The sequence below is a fragment of the Carettochelys insculpta genome, chromosome 6 (genome assembly GCF_033958435.1).
Source record: "Carettochelys insculpta isolate YL-2023 chromosome 6, ASM3395843v1, whole genome shotgun sequence".
In the NCBI taxonomy this organism is placed as follows: Eukaryota; Metazoa; Chordata; order Testudines; family Carettochelyidae; genus Carettochelys; species Carettochelys insculpta.
The window spans coordinates 43,035,828-43,052,035 of NC_134142.1; the positions used below are offsets into that span (position 1 = coordinate 43,035,828).

At 44.1% G+C, this 16,208-nt stretch overlaps 1 protein-coding gene across 6 annotated transcripts in view; it reads right to left on the bottom strand.

The window, feature by feature from the left end:
* TTLL5 (tubulin tyrosine ligase like 5) overlaps window positions 1-16,208 on the bottom strand; it is a 238,586-nt gene that overhangs the window by 131,220 nt on the left and 91,158 nt on the right. For all 6 annotated transcript variants that reach the window (XR_012646125.1, XM_074998793.1, XM_074998790.1 and 3 more), the window contains exons 24-28: window positions 12,666-12,766; window positions 10,160-10,284; window positions 9,586-9,690; window positions 8,794-9,195; window positions 3,570-3,760 (exon numbers count right to left, since the gene is read on the bottom strand). Coding sequence is in view for 5 of the 6 variants with exons in the window: in XM_074998793.1 (XP_074854894.1) it covers window positions 3,570-3,760; window positions 8,794-9,195; window positions 9,586-9,690; window positions 10,160-10,284; window positions 12,666-12,766 (924 nt within the window). In the remaining variant the exon portion in view is untranslated. The remainder of the gene's footprint in view (window positions 1-3,569; window positions 3,761-8,793; window positions 9,196-9,585; window positions 9,691-10,159; window positions 10,285-12,665; window positions 12,767-16,208) is intronic.

Genomic DNA, 16,208 nt, shown 5'->3' on the forward strand with positions numbered 1-16,208 from the left:
CTGCACTGAAGTTACTGTGGTTTAATTCAAAATTGCGCTTCACATTGATGACTTTACAGATGTATAAAGTAGTTTGGAATCTTAAACACAAATGTGTTGTGTTTAAATGAGGTGACATAATAAAAAGAAAATCAGTTTGGGGTAAGAGCTCATTTTTTGCTGTTGACTTGGTGACACTTATTCCCACACCATCATTTCTCATCTCCAACACTAATGAAAATATGGGTGGCATCCTAGCTCAATCAGAGCTGATGCTATTGTGAGAACTTGAGGTATGATAAATAGTGTTCAATTTGTCCCAAGACTTGCCAGAGCTAAATCCTGGAACTTCTAGGCTTGGCAGTTCATTGCACTGGAACCTGTGTGCTCTCGGCCAGCAGCCTCCATTCTCCAGATGTCCAGCTCTGAAGGCAGTGCTACTGTAAGCAGCAGCACACAAGGATGGCCTTGCCATACCATGCCACAGTTATTTCAGTGTTGTTGCTGGTGGTGGTGCTCTCTTCAGAGATGGATGGTCAGCCAACAGTCAGCACTCTCCAGCTGGCAAGGCAGTGCTTAATTGGTACCAGGGCTCACTGGACTGAGTCACAGCGCCTCTTTCATTACAAATTAAGCACTGCCAGTATGGTACTTACTAAGGGGATCATGGGCAAATGATAGGCAGCACATAGTTCGCCACCCAGGAAACCCCAATGGGCCACATTCAATCAATGTGCTACCTATTGAGTACCACTGGCCTACAGCAACAAATAATGAATAAGCAATGATGAAATCAAAGCAGCAAACCTCTGTCATACAGTGCGACCTCCTCACAACTAAGCTGCATTAGCTCCAAGCCTGTGGAAATGTCTTTGAAGAATTTTATTAATAAGTGTTACTCTTATCCAGGTGCCTTCTATGTAAAAAGCCTTTTTAGAATGTGTTTTTCAGACACTGGCCCCTAGGGCTTTGCAGTTATATTCTGATTCCTCTAAACCATCATATTTCAAGGCATTTCTTATCAATTTCTAAGCTCAGAAAATTGTGTATGTCTTAAATGCATCCTTCCGATACCACCAGGCATGCAGGACGTAGGATTCTCCAGATGGGGACTAACGCAGAACTGGAAGTTGCATCTGGCACCAACTGGAGAGAGAGGAGTTCATCCACAGGCTCCCTGCTTGGGCTTTTCTGCTTTGGAATTCTGTAACTCAAGGTACTGTTGGCTGGGAAATATCCAGTGATCTCTGAAGCCTCACTCTAGATGATACTCAGCAATACATGCCACAAGGCTGCATTCCAGTCACTCATGAAGTATTCAAATGTTTATACTCCTGTCACTCTTCCACACATAAGGAGATAAAGCTCAGGTTTGAGCTGAATCTCCTTTCTTATCCAGGTTGTGAACATCTATTATTTCAGCTTTGTCTTTTGCATTACTTTACACCTCCACACATGGATGTGTGTAAAGGTTGCCAAAGTTTAGTCACAAGTTTTAAAAGACAAACCATAGCCATATTCATCTTCAATACAGAGGCAAAGCTTTCTGAAACTGTATATACCAAAATACATTGTGTCCAAATTGCAGTGTTCCTAATAGTCAAAAGATATGGGTAAGTATCAGTAGGTATTAGTCTGCACCTGAAAAAACAACAAGGAGTCCTGTGGCACCTTCAAGACTAACAAATTTATTTGGGCACAAGCTTTTGTGGGCAGAAACCCACTTTGCCAGATACAATATCTTTTTTTTTTAAAATATGGACTATTTTGTACCAGGTGGTGGATGGGAAAGTTTTATTTCCAAAATGGAGGATCCAACTTGGAAATAAACACACTTCTAGCAGCCCGTCTTTTATTAACTAAGGAAGCTCTAGCATGAGAGTCTTTGCTAGCTACAAATGCAGTGTTGTTTCATGGGTAGACGTAATCTCTCATGTAGCTAGAGTCCAGGTGATGTAGAACATTGTAATTTAAAACCAGCTCTTACAACTCTAGCTGGAAAACCACAGGCAGCCAATACAGACCATGAAGTAAAATGCCATGTGTTCTTGGAAAGGCGCCCTTTTAGCAAATGGGCTGCCACACTGAACACTACTCTAAACTTTAGAATGGAGTTAGAATTTGGATAGAATATGTTTCATCAAAACCCCATTAGCCTGTTGTCTGTTCTCTCTACACATCTGTGCTAGCATTCTGCTCGCCCAGGCATTTCTACAGAAACAGATGTCTTCTGCTGTGCTCACCAGTCTGAGACTGTTTCCTAATTGCAGCCTGATGCTGTTACCTAGTGTCACCTATACACCCAAAGCTCTTGGTAACTTTACTTTTTGTGAGGCAGCATCAGGAAATAAATTAATGGGAGTTCAGCACATCCATATGACAGGTGTCTGGCACAAGTAGTACAACACAAGAGATTTTTCCCCCTCATAGCCTTTACTTTATTTAGTCTTAAGCACATACAAACACAAGTAGTTATAGAGAACCCCAAATTAATAGTTACCCCAAAAGAAATAAGTAGTCTCGGGGGGGTGTGACAGCCTTCTGATGGCCAGACTTCCACCTGCCAACTGGGACCCTTAAGATGGATCCAGAGCAGAGTTCACTTGACCCAGCTCTCTTTCTCCCTTTTACACTCAGTGTCACATATCTTGTCAATCAGCAATAACTAACTGCTGGCTCAGTGGTTAAGCAAGAAGTTTCAAGACTTTCGTTATATAAATGTGTTTTTGCAGGATCTGTCATCTCATTGGCCTCAATGAAAACACACCAGACATCAAATATAAACAAACATCCTGTCTTTCAAAAGTGCATATTTCAGCAGGTTAAAAGAAAGACCAACAAGGTGGTGCAGGGTCATGATCAGTGTTCCCTCTAACTTTTTTCCATCCATGGGAGGAATAAATTCTGTTATGCATAACAAGGCTTGTGTGGATGGGCACCACCAGTAGATGCTAGTAGCTGAGAGTGCTCTGCTAATTAGCTGAATCTGAATCTCTCCTGTGTGACTGCCCAAGCACTCACCTTAAAGGGAACACTGGTTATGCTCAGTTCTCATGGTCACTCTCCCTACCCTCCTAACCTGCCTCCAAGGCTGCTACAAAGACCTTACAGTTGCTTTCCGCAATAAATATAATAATTGATAGTCCAGTTACTGGCAGTGGCCTGGACACTTTGCTGAGCTGTTAGAAGCACCCCTTACAATGCCATAGTCTAGCATCTGACACATCAATGGAGTAATGAGGTAGCTGAGTTTACGGGAATAAACATTTTAGAAATAAGATTCAAGAAAGACCTTCTTTCCCATCCATATTCTCCATTGACAGATGGGGCAGACTTCTTTCTTACAATGTCTTTTCCAGTACCTTGTCCAGTCTAACCATTTGAGCAATAGGGCTTCAAGCACTTCTCTATGCAATTTAACTATAATCTAGGAGCTTTAGTCCCCAGCCCCACATCAGCAAAGGGAAGAAACCCACTTTCTTGAGATTCTCTGTTCCCAGAATGATCTGTCCCAATCCTTGGTGCTGACTCAGCAGAATGCACCACTAGCCTTTTCTATTGTTACCAGGGAAACCTTACTGCCCGCATACCTGCTGTGTAAGGAGGCTGATGTGGCTGGGTGGAGAATACTGCCTGGCTGCTTGCTTTTCTGCCAGCCGCTGCAACTCTGCTGCTACAATACTGTGGTTGTAGTGTCTGCCTCGTGAAGAGCTGTTGTCTTCATCCTTGGGCACTTTGGCTGAGCCCCCGCGCTGACCACTCAGACTGCGATGGCATGAACCTGCCAAACACACAGTTTTCATCCACTTAGAGTAAAGCAATGTGTGGGGCTGCAGAGAGCTCCTCATGCCCTCTGAGGAAGGTACTAAAACACTGATTTAAACTGGGCAGACTTCTACACAGTAGAACCCCGACTTACAGGATTTTAGCTTGCGCTTTTCTTGGAATAACACGAGTAGAAATCAACAATTACTGTCCCACTGTTGTGTCCTCGTGCCAGGCCCCGCTGCACACCTGCTGCCCACATCATACCCCTCCCACATCCCCAGCCCTCCTCCACTCGCTGCTGCCCATCTGAAAAGTTCAGGGTTCTGCAGCTGCGGCAAAGATGGTGTCAGCTCCGTGCGCCCCCCCCTCGGATGGTGTGCCGTGCTCACCCTACTGTTCTTGCTGCCCTGGTCCTGCTTTATGGCTTTGTGGCTCCATGCACCCATCAGGGAGGCAAGAGCAACAGGATGAGTGCCACGAGCAGCGCCACTGTGCTGCCAGCCAGTGAGCGCCCGGAGCCATGAAGCAGGACTGCAGCGGCGAGAGATGGGGGAAATAAAGGAGTGGGGTCTACCACAGAGCACTGGCAATCTTGGCCACCCTGCAACGAAGGAGTAAGGATCCCTTGGCTGGGGCTGTCTATGCCAGTAACACAAAGAGAATATCTTTGGGTTTTTTCAGCTCTTCCACCTGGAGATTCAGTTTGGTGGCCACCATCTTAAGGAACTCCTGGTTAGCCAGCGCATTGTCCTCAGGAAACAGCACAGGGGACCCCCACATGACCTTCATCGGGGAAAGGAGAAGGAGGGAGACCTCTTCAGGACGCAGGGAGACAGAAGTCTAGGCCTCTAAATCCTGTCCCACCTGTGGGGTGAGAGCCCTTGAGACATATAGCGTTGGAGGGAGTTTAGCAGAGGAGGCCAACGATGCCAGTGACATGCCAGTTAATAAGCACAGTATTTGGAATGCCACCGGGAACCCCCAACAGGTTCCACAGGTACCAGTGGCCAGGTCTGTGGCCACTGAGCTGTCTGGGGACCCATCTGTGGTAGTTAAGGTGTCGGGAGGAGTGCCTGAGCCAGAGGCTCCAGGCCTGATTCAAACCCAGGCTGATGGAGAAGCTAGGAAACCAGAAACAGGAAATGGTGTTGGTGTGGTCCCGCACACTGGCCACTGATGCCTGGTACATAGAGAAGTGACATGTACAGTTCCCTGGAAAATGAGACTCTAGCTCCTTTCATCAGCACTAAATTCCCTTTTGGGAGAAAGCAACCTAAGGTGTGGTTGTCGCTGAACAGCTGACTTGTAATGAGCATGACACCAACTGTGAGAGTGATGTCAATTGCTCAAAGAGCAGTGCCACAATGCAGACTGGAACTGCTGACCCCTGTGCTCTTTAAGACACACTGCAGGGAAACTGGTATTGGGGAGCAATACCAGCACAGGAAGTGGTGCCTGAGCACCAACAACCTGTCCCATGAACAGAACTCAGACCATGGTAAGTACTGGTCCCAGGTATAGGGGGGGTGTGCTTCTGCATAGCTGCACGTAACTCCCAGAGAGCCTGGCCTCAAGTCCTCTGCAGCCCTTGCTGCATCAAGCTGAGGCCTTAGATAACCCTGTTGAGAGGGAGTGATGTCTCTGCAGAAACTAAAAAAGTGTCATGATATGCCTCCCTTTATGGTGCAGTCCTTCAATTACAGCCGAGGGTAGCACCAGCATAGACATGATGTCCTGGGATTCTTGCAAGGCCTCCAGTGTTCAACACCACTCTAGGAGGAAGCAAGGGAGCAAGAAAAAGAGCATTACTCCAAAGGGGCAGTAAGAAATCAGCTGGACTGCAACAGAAGAGTAAGCGGTGGCTGGGCTCTTGTCTTTACCCTTGTTGGGCCCCAGAGACCTGCCTCTGCCTTGCCTAGGTTTGCATGGTGCCTGGAAAATGGTGCTGGATGGCCGAGGGCAGCAGTGGAGTGCCGCACACTGACACACTGGTGTTCTGTGCATAGACCAACTGGTCACACACCAGACCCAAGATAGATTCCATAAGGAGAGTTTTGATGTCCCTCCTTTTTGGAGCCAGGAATAAACAACTTGTAAATAGGGCACTTACCACTAACGTATGCCTCTCCCAAGCATCGCACAGTCACAGTGACAGTCACTAACTGGCATGGGCTGATTGCAACTGCAGCATGACTTGAAGCCCAGAGACAATGGCATGCCCTGACCCAAGGCTAAGTTGTTACAGGATCTAACGCTATCTGACGACAGAAAACTAACTAACAATGAGATCTCTTTACAGGGAAAACAGAGTTCAATCACCTGGAAAAGGGAGCGCCAGCTGATGCTGAGGCAAGCAAGTTCCAAGCACCATCACTAATGACAAGAAGAAACTGAGGGGGGAGGGGCTTGGTGGCACCTGAACCAGTTCTTAGTATGGCATGTGCACACCACCCGAAGGGGTGCTTGAGCCAGTCCTCCCTATGGGTACAGATAAGGGAAAATCTTCTAGCACCCCACACACATTGAATGGACATGAGCAAGCACTCAAAGAAGAATCACAGGTTTATTAGGAGAAGCTGTAAATACCAATGAGAACAAAGAAATAAAATGAAGGGGCCTAGAGATATCAGAAACATGGTTAGAAAATAAAAATGAGATTCTGTTTGAAAAAGAGGTAGGTAAAACATCTGGGAATACAACAGATGCTAGATACTCTGGAGGAGGAAGAAAAACTCATGAAGCAGGAAGAGATGAGAGAGAGAGGTGGCTGGGCAGCAAATTGAACAGGAGCCTAATGTAATATGGTTGTAAAAAAAAGGTCAGTACAATTTGCAGCTGCACAAACAGGGGCATCACATCACATCAGAGAATTATGGTATTTCCCTCCTTTAACATGATCTCAGCTGGAACACTTCATTCAGGACTGGGTACCCCATTTCTAGAAAGCGGCTTACAAATTGGTGTGTATTTAGAGAATAGCTACAAAAATTAGCAGGAAGCTTAAAGGATCGAGTTATGAGCAAAGATAACAAAAGCAGGACATGATTACAATCTTCAAGTACTTAATATCTGTGAATACGAGGAGAGGAGAGGAATTATTTAGAGAAAGGCAAAACAAAATAATACTAAAAGTAATGGGATGAAGTTAAAACAGCAAATAGTCGGCTGAATTATCAAGAAAAGCTTTCTGGAAGTGCAGCTCTCAAATCATTTCTTACAGCAAATGGGAGAAGATGCCCCGGCACTTGAAACCAGACAAAACAGTGGTAAATGGCACAGTAAAAAATAATTTGTTTTCGCTCTTTGGAAGGCACCTATTGGGATTTTATCAACTCTTTTCTAGGCTTCTCTGAATTCCAGAAAGTACATAATTCAGACATTTTGTTTAGTTTCAGGGTTCCAGAGGTAGCACCCACACACCCTGATCCTCTCTCTGAGAGGTCCCAGCAGGCACTATACCCAGACCCAGGATGGCCTGACCAAAAGAGCATGAAATCTACCCATTGGGTGTGAAAGGCATGTATGGTATTTTTCATACAGAAGTTACATTGGATTTGTTTAAAAAGCAAACGGATCTTTTTAAATGTGATATTGAGCAAGCGCATCAGGTTTATTTTAATGCTAGAAAGCTCATCACATTTTATAAAGCAGCCTGCATGATTATTGTAGAGGGAAACCCACTCAAAGTTTATATATGTGGAGACACTCAAGAACAGTAATCTGAATTAAGAAAAGCTATGACATTTAAAGTAGACTAGTTAAACTATTAAATCCCTACATGAACATAGGCAGAACTAACTCAGAATTAAAGTAGACTTAAATTGATTTAGCCGAATTTACTTGCTAAGCAAATATCTAAAGGGTGCATGGCATTTTCTTCAACAGTAAGTTGATCAAATTTCATTCCAATTCCCTACACTCCTATTTTCATCAGTTTCTGATGAATATGATTTCATTTTTTCTTCAGCTATCTGACCCTGTTAAGTAGTTTTGCTCAATCTTTTTCCACCCTCGAGATGCCTGTGCTTCAGATGGGGGGAGGGATAGCTCAGTGGTTTGAGCATTGGCCTGCTAAACCCAAGGCTTTGGAGTTCAATCCTTGAGGGCTATTTAGGGATCTGGGGCAAAATAGATTTAAAATTTAAAAAAATAGGGGAATGGTGCTTGGTTCTGCCAAGAGGACAAGGGAGTGGACTAGATGATCTCCCAAGGTCACTTCCACTTCTATGAGATGTGTATTTCCATATATATTTATATGACTGTAGAATAAGAAATGCTTATATTTAATTTTAGGCTATTGTGAGGGATGCTAAAATGAAAGGGCTTAGAGAAATATGATGCTATGTTGTAATTAACATTCTCTTAAACAGTGACTCATTCAGATTTTACTTGGAGGCCTTGACCATTCTCTGAACCTGTGACTATCTGCCACTTCTACTATGAGTCTCCTACAGAACAGACAGGAAGCCCTAGCAACAAGAATCCTGCATAGTCCCAAAGAGAACTTTTATACTCAGAAACTGCCCTGAAAACAATTGACAAAAAGAGACCAGCATGTGTCAATGCTCCATCAGTTGTGTAGTTGGTCCCAACAGCCCCTTCTTAGATACATCATTTCCTGTCTCTGCCATTCAGAGGTGAGTCCCTTTCGTTTCATTATGACTAAGCCAGTTCCATTCCCCATTCTTCAGCACGAAACCCAGGAATTATTCGCATGGAGAGGTTGCTTTCTTCCAAAAAGGAGTTCAGTGCTGATGAAAGGAGCTAGAGTCACAGTTCTGAAAAAGTCCACATTTCTGGCTGTCCCAGAGCAGATAACAGCTATATGCATTTTGCCCTGACTAAGCAGTCTTAGTGGTTACAGTGCCTCTACTCTATTCTTCATGCAGCTGAATTAGCAAACTTGAGACTGATCATTGCAGCTACAGGGAGGAAAGCCCTGCTTGGATAGTATGATGAATTCAGCCAATTCCAGGAGGAACTTGAACAAAGGATGGGATTTATCCGGAGACTTGTTCACACATTCTGACTGCCCAGCATACGTACCTGCTTTAGCAGAGGATGGTCGGGATAGTCTTTGGCTGTAGATCTGAGTTGCACTTTGGAACGACGAGAAGGGTGTGACAGTATAGCTGCCAGACCGACAACGATGCAACCCTGCATGGCTAGACGTCTGGAGGGACACTGGGGTTGTGGAGACAGACCAGTTGTCAGGCGTTGTGCTCTGGAAACAAGGTGAGGAGGATGGGGACTCAGTCAGTTTCAGACCAGCTAAAGGGGCCAGGGACAAGTGGTGACCAGGCATCTGTGTGTTTTTAGAGGCTGTGGAATGTGATGACAACTGGGAACTCATGCTTCTCTGGACTGTGACACCAGGAATAGAGGAAGAAGCGCTAAGGGGGTTGCATTGGAGTAATTTTGACTCATCTTCTGTGGAAGATGGGGCCCCTGTTAAAACAATACAAACAAACCAGTCAGAAAATTTCACAAGTTAAGCAGCTTTTCAGAGCCCCAAAGACAACCACAATGAAGCTAAGAGACCTGTGCTTATTGGCCTGATGAAGCCAAGGATGGGGGAAAAAAAAAACCTCAGCCACCAGCAAGGGCTGGCAAGAACAAGATCTGATGCAAGCGTATACTTTTCCCAGGCTCAAAACATCACAACAAACAGTGCATTTCTTCACCCAGTAATATTTTCCCAGAGCCAGGACTGGGGCTAGATTCTATCTACAGTATTTGTTCAAGATAGTTTTAAAATCTACTAAACAAGTTAGACTTCTGTCTCAGTCATTTGCTGGAGAACTAACCCTCCCCACTGGTTTGGATGGGTACGCTTACGGGGTGGCCTGGCTTCTTTGGACTTGTAGTCTCTCAGCTCTCCTTCTCCGCTTGAGTTTGCCACTGAATGTTGAGGCTGATTCCCCTTCACTTCTTCCACCATCTCTGGAAGATCCAAAATGAATTTTGAAAATCAGGAAGCAGAACAATTTAAACTGCTTGTACCATGAACAACTGACTGCAGAATTTGAATACTGAAGAGACAGTACTGGATTCTTTTCCCAATATTTAGTGTGGACTACTCTTTTGTATCGTCACTGTCTGTTGGCTTGATTCATCATAGCATTAGCTAATGAAGACTGCAAGCTAGAAACTTATCCATTCCTTATGCTGGGATCAGCAATCACTCAGCTGTCAGACCCACCCACCCTGGGCTCTGCACCCTTACTCTATGTAAGACACCCTCTCATGACGGTGTCACATTCATCATACCCAGGCTCCCCCTATCTTTACTGGGCTTTCTATTTAGACCTAGAAAATGCCCCTTTTGAGTTCTACCTTTTCTCCATCTCTGTAGAGCCATAGCCAATCCTTGTTTCTTGTAAGCTGTCTCAGTACTGCACAAGGCACTTACCTCCTTGGGCCCTGCTTTCTGACTGGTTGCTGGGCTTCATGGTCTTGGGGTTTGTTCCCAGAAAGACACTTGCGGACTTGTTCTTGTGTGTGTAAAATGTCAGCACCTCCTCCAGATCACTCTCACTGAGATAGAGGAAAAGAAAGCATTTAAGTGAAGATTCTAGGAGCTTCTGCCATTGTTTGACAGTCACAATGGAAACAGATCATGAGGCTGAAGAGGAACAAGAAGCCAGAGAAATTCCTGATCTTCTCAGCAATCCAAGAAAGGAACGGTTGTAACTGGAACATCCTCTGTATTGTAGAGGCGAACAGCTCAAAAAGACTTCTGTTCAGATGCCACTCCATCTGGTTACTATCAGAGGGAAAATTGTCCGAACAGGAACAATTGAGGGGCTTCAGAAACCTCCCAAGGCTAAGCAGAGAGCCAGTGTAAACCTTGTATACTATTCTGGTGAGTTCTCTGACAGCAGAGGTTCAGCTCTGAGCAGCTGTCATCAGCAAGACTCCACAAGGGCTCGCTCATCTGCTCATCAAATTTAGTGTCATCAACACTGTAACAGAATTCATCATGGCCTCTGTTTTATATTAATCATTAACGGTTTCATCCCAAAAGTAAGGGGAGGGCCTAGCAATGAAACAATGTCAGAGTCAGCAAGGGGACGAGTCAACATTTTTGTGGGTCCCACAAAAATATTTCACATTTACTTTTATTATTATTTTCTTGGTTACAGAATAATATAGTAAAATCCTATCCTAACGTCCTAGGCCTCTGTCTCATCTAGGACAAGTGCCGGTCACTTACATTTCAATTCATAGCAATCTTGAGCTGTAATTCTAGATCATCAACAGCTATTTTCCTTTCCTTTCCTACCCTTTGATATTGCTTTAGCAACATCCTGTGATAAGGTAGCATGGTTGTGGGTAAAAACAGCTGTGTTCAAACCCTGCACACTATTGTAATCATTTTTGCACAAAATAACCTTGTGAGATATCATCTGAAAATTAGTTTCAGAGAAGAAGCCATGTTAGTCTGTTTCAGCAAAAACAAGGAGTCTGGTGGCATCTTAAAGACTAACAAATTTATTAGGGCATATGACTTCATTAGAGTCAACTCTGTTCCTTTCATTCTCTTCAGGCATCTGAAAACGCGAATTGTAACTCATGAAAGCTTATGCCCTAATAAGTGTATTAATCTTTAAGGTACCACTGGGCTCCTTTTTATTTGAAAAAAAATCTAGTAATTCATTGGTCAATAATGTAGGAACACTATATACACGGTTATGAACACAAGCTGAAATTAGGACTGCCATGTGTTTACCAGACGTGTCTGGAGGGATGGTAAACTTGTTCCTGAAAGACAAAGGACAAGCTAGTACCTCAAGCTAGCTGTCAAAGTTGACTGCTAACTTAGAAAGCTGTCAACAGTTGATTGTCAACTGTCAAGTGGCCAGTTTGTGGCAACTAAGTGGGGTAGGAAGAGATCAATCTGCATTTTAGCAAGCAACAACATGGAAGCCCTTTCACCATGAGATTCCATACCTCTGTATTCACAGAAGGAATTTTACCAAAGTGTTACCCTCAGAGAAATGCATTGCAAGTGGTGACTGGACTATGAAAGTCAGAGGGGAAAACACTCCACGATCTCTCTCTTTCTTGCCCTTTCTTTCACTGAAGACAAAAGAACTAGCCTTTTGACTTTTGGGGATGATTCTGTTTTGGAATTTTGGTAAAAACTGGGGACTGGGAATGCATTGGAGTTACTAAGCAGATAATAATCAAGGCTGATGGAAGCCAGAGTGTGACTGATGGCAACTGACAAGTGCTGCAATCAGAGTTGCTGGAACAGATTGGAAAATACACCAACAAAGCATTGTGAGGCACCAGAGATTGCAGGGCAGATAGTGACAACCCATGACTGGTCTGGACTGCACCCTAGAATGTGGCAATTGCACACAGGGTAAGCAAGACAGCACAGGAATGCTGCCAGCCAAAAGGCAGAATGCTGATCTTTTATCATTAATGAACAACTCACAATTAATTGTTTTAGCAGAAAGGGAAAGAAGCCATGGTCATGGTAGGGAGTGTGCTTCACTTCATACCCTAGGAGGCAGAGTCTTACATAGTACCTGTAATCCACAAAAGATGGTGGCAAGGCAGGATGTCCTTGTGAAGACAGGAATTTGAAAAGCAAATTCCAGCATGAAGAAAGCTGAACCACAATAAATCAGGGAAATCTCAGCAGCAGCCTGGCCTTGTTTTCCTTCTAGAGCATGATTCCATTTTCTCCAGTGTATCAGAAAAAGGATATGACAGACTGTGAACATTTAGAGAGGTCTGGATGGAGTCCATACAGTACCATGGGTCTAATAGCAAAACGTACCTTATACAAACCATGCTGAAGATACTGATGACACCAGCTGTTTGGGGAGGTAGGTCAGGGCAATATCAGAGCAGAAGCAATGCAATGTGCAACTTTATTACAAGAGGTAAAAATTTATTCCTACCTTGCCTTGGTAACAAAGTCCTGAAAACCTTCAGCATTCACACCCTCCTCTTCCTCTTCTAGATTCTTTTTGGATCTTGTCTGAACCATCTGTTCTGTTTCCTGCAAATAAGCATATTAGTTACCCATCACTCTGCCTCCCTCTGAAGCTTCAAGTGCTGGGACACAGGTATTATCCAGTGGCACCTGAAGTGTTGCAAATGAATAGCTCTTGTGACAAAGGGGTCATGATAGTGCTGGCCCTTATTATAAGGGGTGCCTTGCTGAGTCTGTTGTCTACCCCTTTTATTGACTGCATCCACAGCTAAAGGTTTTGAAGAGCAAATAAAAAAACCTCACAATCCTAGGATGTAGGTTTTGTTTTATTTTTTAATCAGCTCTCTTACATTTTGCGGGATGGGAATGAAGACAGCGAAAAGGATGAGCCTCGATGGAATTTGCCAGATAAACCTGAGTTCCCTTGAAATTGCTGGCAGTACATTGTCCATGAATCCCTACAAGGTTAATGAGGGAGAACATAAGGCATGGTGAGAGGTATCCAGCCCTGGACACCCTGAGTATTGGAAGGCAGGAGTCTTGTGCCCTGTTTTTGTTGTATCTGCCACATGGAATAACATTTGGAATAAACTGGAGAGCCTTGAACAGAAAGTTCAGAATTTGAGTCAGAATGCTCATCCACAAATTGTATCAAAGATGACAACTCCTTCTCCTTGACAGTAGAAGATGGAAAAGAGGTAGGTCTTGTGGAAACATGAGCAGTTGGTGACTCAGCTGACCCCAGTACTGAAAGGTGTCAGAGGCTGCAAGGAGCTGAGACTCAGGATCATTAACAGGAACCCTAGTTTTCAGTAATAAAAATACAGTACCACAATTCTCCAATAAAACTAACTATGACAATTTACATATTTTATTATTAAAAATAAATAATTAACTTTAGTTTCCCTAGCTACAATATAAAACACCATTTATCCAAACCTCTATTATCCAGATTTCTGTATTAACTGAGCCACCAGCCACCCATGGCTGACCAACTGAGTTCCCATCATCATCTTAAAATAACAGATAAAAAGCTCTTTGTCAATTTGCCTGATCATCCAATATTTGGCTAATATGGTCTGGTCTAGGTCCCAGTTAGATCAGACAAATGGTGCTCCACTATAAATTTAAGGTGCATTCAAAAATCAACCACAAGAGGGGGAGGTTGCATTCACTGAATAAGTCACACTGGTATTTTCAGTAAAATTTCACTAATATATGTTTGTATTTTTTCACAAAAGTAAAAATTAAAGATTCTCTGCAAAAATGCAAATTGCACATTTTTCCACAGCAAACAGATTTCTTGGACCCCCGTTCATTACGCATCAAAAGGTTTTTGGGTACCAGAATTCCTGCAGTTCCAGGAACACAGCAGAACTTGCTACTGGCACTAAATGATGATGATGGTATTGAGGGGGTTGAGGATTCCATTAAAACCAGTCTCCTGCTACTAGTAGCATTTGGTATCCTTTTACCAGTATGGTATGTGTTTTAGTTGAAGTCTTAGCATGCTTAGTGGTACCTAAAGTACTTGGAGCACTTCTCCTGGGGCCAGAGATCTCAGTGACCAGATCTTTGATGAGCTGCTCTTTGTTGTGCTCCTCTTATCCTTTTCCTTATACTGTGAATGAGAAGTTTTCAGCACCAGTAGTGCAGTTATTGATACTCCGCTCATGGAGACTGATGGAAAAAACGGTTACTCGCCTTCGTAATGGTTGTTCTTCTAGATGTATTGTTCATATCTATTCAAGTTAGGTGTATGTGCGCCACATGCACAACTGTTGGAAAATTTTACCGTAGCTGCTACCCATTGGGTCAGCTGTGGAGCCACTATATAACCCTGCTGACCCAACCGCCCCTCAGTTCCTTCTTGCAGTGGGGAAATAGGATGGGTATTGAGTAGATAAGAGCCACACATCCTGAAGAACAAACTGCCACAAAGATGAGTAAGGGGAAGTTACTCACCCTGTGCAGTAGCAATGGTCCTTTGAGACGTGTCCCTGTGGCTGCTCCACTTTAGGTCTTGTGGCACCCCTGTGCTGCTGATAGGAAGATTTGTCAGTGCAGTACCCTGTTGCACCGCACATGTGCACTAAACGTCTCGTGCTCCAGCCGCTCTGTGAAGTGCACGTGCGGTGCAAGGACCCTTCTGTTTCTTTTCTACCTGAAGTCCTTGCAGACTCCAGGCAGAGGGAGAAAAGAGGGTAATGGAGCACGCACAGAGACACATCTTGAAGCACCCATCATTACTGCACAGGGTAAGTAACTTCCCCTTCTTCTTGGAGTGATCCCTGTGGGTGCTCCGTAGCAGTAGCCAACGGATGGAGGTGGGTGTTGGAGTCTTCACGTGGAGGAAGGAAGGACCGCATCTGCTAGAGCTGTGGCAGGTATTGGCCCTTTTTATAAAGCATAGTGCTGCCCATGTGGAGTGAGCCCGAATAGTCTGTGGAGCCTTTTTGCCTCTAATACAGTATGCAGTGCATATGGATTCTGCAGTCCACTTGGATGGGCACTGTACTGAAACAGCTGTTCCTGCGTGAAGCTCCGACCACACCACAAAGAGTCTGTATGATTTTCTAGTTGCTTTAGTGCTGTTGAGGTAGAAAGCAACTGCCTGCCTTGCACCAATGGTATGTCCTATCACCTCTTTGGAACATGTATGACATTTTGGGTAGTACACAGGTAAGAAAATAGGTTAGTTCACATGAAACTCAGTTATGACTTTTGGAAGGAACTTTGGATGAGGCCTGAGTATCACCTTATTTTTACTGAAAATGGTGAAAGATGGGTCTGTCATGAGGGCTGCGATTTCCCCTACCTTCTAGTGGATGATATTGCTACTATGAAAGCCACCTTCATTGAAAGATACTGAGGTAATGCAGTAGCTAAAGGTTTTACGGGTGGTCTGGGTGAGTACATCTAGGACCAGATTAAGGTCCCACAGTGGTGCCAAAGGGCACAGAGTTGGATGGGTCTTCTGCAGATCCATGAGGAAGCTATAACATGATGGTGTTTCTGGGCACAGCTAAGGAAATCAACCCAGGGTATCTTTGCTTAAAATCGGGCCATTTACAACCCCATGATAGGATTTCCTATTCACTAATGCAAATCCAACCAGCTACAAAAGTACCTTTGCCAGCCCCACTGGCCAGCCAAAAACCACACAAGCAAACCCACAGATTTCCCAGCTGCTGTGCCAGTCCAGACCAACAACCTCCTGTTCAGATGAGAGGTGCTTAAAACCTACTTCACCAACACCACACAGATTCTTCCAGGCCCCAAAGGGTCCAGCCACAGTCCCAAGTCAATATATACTTGGATCCTACCCAACTCACTAAGCGTGCCAATCCTTCAGATCTAAAAATCTAAAGGTTTATTAAGAAAGAAAGAAAAAACAGGATTAGAGAGAAAAATTGAGAGAGAGATACTTTACATACATCAATTACAATTACTGACGCTGAACAGTGACATTCTATGCTGATTTGTGAAAGTCTCTGGAAGTACACCC